At 52.0% G+C, this 5,000-nt stretch overlaps 1 protein-coding gene across 1 annotated transcript in view; it reads right to left on the minus strand.

The window, feature by feature from the left end:
- LOC135571769 (girdin-like) overlaps nt 1-5,000 on the minus strand; it is a 95,242-nt gene that overhangs the window by 5,704 nt on the left and 84,538 nt on the right. The window contains exons 20-22 of the mRNA XM_065018438.1: nt 4,773-4,934; nt 4,377-4,654; nt 1,195-1,338 (exon numbers count right to left, since the gene is read on the minus strand). Of these exons, the coding sequence (XP_064874510.1) occupies nt 1,195-1,338; nt 4,377-4,654; nt 4,773-4,934 (584 nt within the window). The remainder of the gene's footprint in view (nt 1-1,194; nt 1,339-4,376; nt 4,655-4,772; nt 4,935-5,000) is intronic.

A 5,000-nucleotide genomic window follows, 5' to 3' on the forward strand; every position in this document is an offset into this window, starting at 1 on the left:
ACTCCTTGCTGTCCCCTGTCCACCTGGCCGTGCTGCTGCTCCAGTTTCAACTGTTCTGCCTGTGGCTATGGAATCCTGACCTGTTCAACGGACGTGCTACCTGTCCCAGACTTGCTGTTTTCAAATCTCTAGAGACAGCAGGAGTGGTAGAGATACTCTTAATGATCGGCTATGAAAAGCCAACTGACATTTACTCCTGAGGTGCTGACTTGCTGCACCCTCGACAACTACTGTGATTATGTTTATTTGACCATGCTGATCATTTATGAACATCTGAACATCTTGGCCATGTTCTGTTATAATCTCCACCCGGCACAGCCAGAAGAGGACTGGCCACCCCTCATAGCCTGGTTCCTCTCGAGGTTTCTTCCTAGGTTTTGGCCTTTCTTGGGAGTTTTTCCTAGCCACCGTGCTTCTACACCTGCATTGCTTGCTGTTTGGGGTTTTAGGCTGGGTTTCTGTAGAGCACTTTGAGATATCAGCTGATGTACGAAGGGCTATATAAATACATTTGATTTGATTCGATTTGAATGGACCAGGGATGAACTGAATGGACTGGAGATTAACTGAATAGATCAGGGATGAACTGAATAGATCAGGGATTAACTGAATAGATCAGGGATGTACTGAATGGACCAGGGATGAACTGAATGGACCGGAGATGAACTGAATAGATCAGGGATGAACTGAATGGACCAGGGATGAACTGAATGGACTGGAGATGAACTGAATGGATCAGGGATGAACTGAATAGATCAGGGATGAACTGAAAAGATCAGGAATGAACTGAATGGACCAGGGATGACCTGAATGGACCAGGGTTTAACTGAATAGATCAGGGATGAACTGAATAGACCAGGGATGAACTGAATAGATCAGGGGTGATCTGAATGGACCAGGGATGAACTGAATGGACCAGGGATGACCTGAATGGACCAGGGATAACCTGAATGGACCAGGGTTTAACTGAATAGATCAGGGATGAACTGAATAGATCAGGGGTGATCTGAATGGACCAGGGATGAACTGAATGGACCAGGGATGACCTGAATGGACCAGGGATAACCTGAATAGATCAGGGATGAACTGAATGGATCAAGAAGTTCTATTAAATTAAATGGTTTGAAGAGAATAAGTGATGATGGAGCAGTTAGTTGTTTGACTGACAAATAGCCTGAAAGAGTTTTCCTTTACCTCTCATTATCTTCTTTCAGCCTCTCTAATTCTCTTTCTCTCTCTGCCTGCTTTTGCACCTCTCCCTCCATCTTCTCTCTCTCCATTTTCATCTCTCTTTTTGTCTCCTCCATCTGGGATTTGAGGCCCAGGAGCTCCTGATACCTGGAGAATATGAAGGTGTTATGAACATTGGTATGAACTATACGTAAACGCTCATTAAGGTATCATGATTGATTTCATAAACTTTATTTCATCAGGGTTGTTTCACCAGTCAGTGTATTCAATGGCATATGGAGTTTCATAAAGTTTCATAAAGTTAACAATGTCTTATGTATACTTTTTTAAATGAAGTGTTACTTGGTGTTCACTACCCTCCCTCCATCTCCCTGTGTTCTCTATGTTCCCTCCATCTCCCTGTGTTCTCTATGTTCCCTCCATCTCCCTGTGTTCTCTATGTTCCCTCCATCTCCCTGTGTTCTCTATGTTCCCTCCATCTCCCTGTGTTCTCTATGTTCCCTCCATCTCTCTGTGTTCCCTACCTTCCCTCCAGCTCCCTGTGTTCCCCACCTCCCCTCCAGCTCCCTGTGTTTTCTACCTTCCCTCCAGCTCTCTGTGTTCCCTACCTTCCCTCCAGCACCCTGTGTTCCCTACCTTCCCTCCAGCTCCCTGTGTTCCCCACCTCCCCTCCAGCTCCCTGTGTTTTCTACCTTCCCTCCAGCTCTCTGTGTTCCCTACCTCCCCTCCAGCTCCCTGTGTTCCCCACCTCCCCTCCAGCTCCCTGTGTTTTCTACCTTCCCTCCAGCTCTCTGTGTTCCCTACCTTCCCTCCAGCTCCCTGTGTTCCTTCCCTTCCCTCCAGTTCCCTGTGTTTTCTACCTTCCCTCCAGCTCTCTGTGTTCCCTACATTCCCTCCAGCTCCCTGTGTTCCCTACCTTCCCTCCAGCTCCCTGTGTTCCCCACCTCCCCTCCAGCTCCCTGTGTTTTCTACCTTCCCTCCAGCTCCCTGTGCTCCCTAACCACCCTCCAGTGTTCACTACCTTCCCTCCAGCTCCCTGGGTCCCTACCTTCCCTCCAGCTCCCTGTGTTCCCTACCTTCCCTCCAGCTCCCTGTGTTCCCCACCTCCCCTCCAGCTCCCTGTGTTTTCTACCTTCCCTCCAGCTCCCTGTGTTTTCTACCTTCCCTCCAGCTCCCTGTGTTTTCTACCTTTCCCCAGCTCCCTGTGCTCCCTAACCACCCTCCAGCTCCCTGTGTTCCCTACCTTCCCTCCAGCTCCCTGTGTTCCCTACCTTCCCTCCAGCTCCCTGTGTTCCCTACCTTCCCTCCAGCTCCCTGTGTTCCCTACCTTCCCTCCAGCTCCCTGTGTTCCCTACCTTCCCTCCAGCTCCCTGTGTTCCCTACCTTCCCTCCAGCATTCTCTATCTTTCAACCAGCTCCCTGTGTTCCCTACCTTCCCTCCAGCATTCTCTATCTTTCAACCAGCTCCCTGTGTTCCCTATCTTCCCTCCAGCTCCCTGTGTTCCCTACCTTCCCTCCAGCTCCCTGTGTTCCCTACCTTCCCTCCAGCTCCCTGTGTTCCCTACCTTCCCTCCAGCTCCCTGTGTTCCCTATCCTCCCTCCAGCTCCCTGTGTTCCCTACCTTTCCTCCAGATCCCTGTGTTCCCTACCTTCCCTCCAGATCCCTGTGTTCCCTTCCCTTCCCTCCAGATCCCTGTGTTCCCTTCCCTTCCCTCCAGATCCCTGTGTTCCCTACCTTCCCTCCAGATCCCTGTGTTCCCTACCTTCCCTCCAGCTCCCTGTGTTCCCTACCTTCCCTCCAGCTCCCTGTGCTCCCTAACCACCCTCCAGTGTTCCCTACCTTTCCTCCAGATCCCTGTGTTCCCTACCTTCCCTCCAGATCCCTGTGTTCCCTTCCCTTCCCTCCAGATCCCTGTGTTCCCTTCCCTTCCCTCCAGATCCCTGTGTTCCCTACCTTCCCTCCAGATCCCTGTGTTCCCTACCTTCCCTCCAGCTCCCTGTGTTCCCTACCTTCCCTCCAGCTCCCTGTGCTCCCTAACCACCCTCCAGTGTTCACTACCTTCCCTCCAGCTCCCTGTGTTCCCTACCTTCCCTCCAGCTCCCTGTGTTCCCTACCTTCCCTCCTGTCTCAGCCTCCAGTATTTATGCTGCAGTAGTTTATGTGTCGGGGGGCTGGGGTCAGTTTGTTATATCTGGAGTACTTCTCCTGTCCTATTCGGTGTCCTGTGTGAATCTAAGTGTGCGTTCTCTAATTCTCTCCTTCTCTCTTTCTTTCTCTCTCTCGGAGGACCTGAGCCCTAGGACCATGCCCCAGGACTACCTGACATGATGACTCCTTGCTGTCCCCAGTCCACCTGGCCATGCTGCTGCTCCAGTTTCAACTGACCTGAGCCCTAGGACCATGCCCCAGGACTACCTGACATGATGACTCCTTGCTGTCCCCAGTCCACCTGGCCATGCTGCTGCTCCAGTTTCAACTGTTCTGCCTTACTATTATTCGACCATGCTGGTCATTTATGAACATTTGAACATCTTGGCCATGTTCTGTTATAATCTCCACCCGGCACAGCCAGAAGAGGACTGGCCACCCCACATAGCCTGGTTCCTCTCTAGGTTTCTTCCTAGGTTTTGGCCTTTCTAGGGAGTTTTTCCTAGCCACCGTGCTTCTACACCTGCATTGCTTGCTGTTTGGGGTTTTAGGCTGGGTTTCTGTACAGCACTTTGAGATATCAGCTGATGTACGAAGGGCTATATAAATACATTTGATTTGATTTGATTCCCTCCAGCTCCCTGTGTTCCCTACCTTCCCTCCAGCTCCCTGTGCTCCCTAACCACCCTCCAGTGTTCACTACCTTCCCTCCAGCTCGCTGTGTTCCCTACCTTCCCTCCAGCATTCTCTATCTTTCAACCAGCTCCCTGTGTTACCTTCCCTTCCCTCCAGATCCCTGTGTTCCCTTCCCTTCCCTACAGATCCCTGTGTTCCCTACCTTCCCTCCAGATCCCTGTGTTCCCTACCTTCCCTCCAGATCCCTGTGTTCCCTACCTTCCCTCCAGATCCCTGTGTTCCCTTCCCTTCCCTCCAGATCCCTGTGTTCCCTTCCCTTCCCTCCAGATCCCTGTGTTCCCTACCTTCCTTCCAGATCCCTGTGTTCCCTACCTTCCCTCCAGATCCCTGTGTTCCTTACCTTCCCTCCAGATCCCTGTGCTGTGTCTCCAGGTTACGGTTGCTGGTCCTCAGATGGGAGTGTCTATCCAGCAGCTCCTCTAGCTCTGCCTCCTGCCTCTGCTGCAGCGCTGTCATTCGCTCCTGGTCCCTCCTCAGCCCCTCCGTCCTGACCAATGACTCCTCATGTTCCCTGGCCCACACCTTAGACTCCGCCTCCAAAGCAGCACACCTGGCCTCGCTCTTGCTGCACCTCGCCAACGCTGCTGCATGCTGGAAGCTCAGGGACGCCTCCTCCACCTGGGAGAGGAGGGGGATGTTGGAAATCAAACACTGTGACACTCGGACAGTATTACAGTCTCTGAAGTGGCGAAAGGCCACAGTTTCAGTATATAAAACAATAGTAGCTGTATGATACCTGTAGCTGAGTGTTGAGTGTCTGCAGCTTGGTGCAGGTCTCCTGCAGGCTGATGGAGTGATGATGCAGGGTGTCTATCTGCTCCCTCAGGTGGCTACCGGCTGACTGGGACTGAGACAGCTGGCATAGCAACACCTCCCGCTCCGCGCCCACCGCTGCATTCTGAGGGGGAGGTGAGAAAGAGATGATTTGACTTGAGACAATTGACAATCCCATGACAAGTTGTCA

Source organism: Oncorhynchus nerka, linkage group LG5 (assembly GCF_034236695.1).
Source record: "Oncorhynchus nerka isolate Pitt River linkage group LG5, Oner_Uvic_2.0, whole genome shotgun sequence".
NCBI lineage: Eukaryota > Metazoa > Chordata > Actinopteri > Salmoniformes > Salmonidae > Oncorhynchus > Oncorhynchus nerka.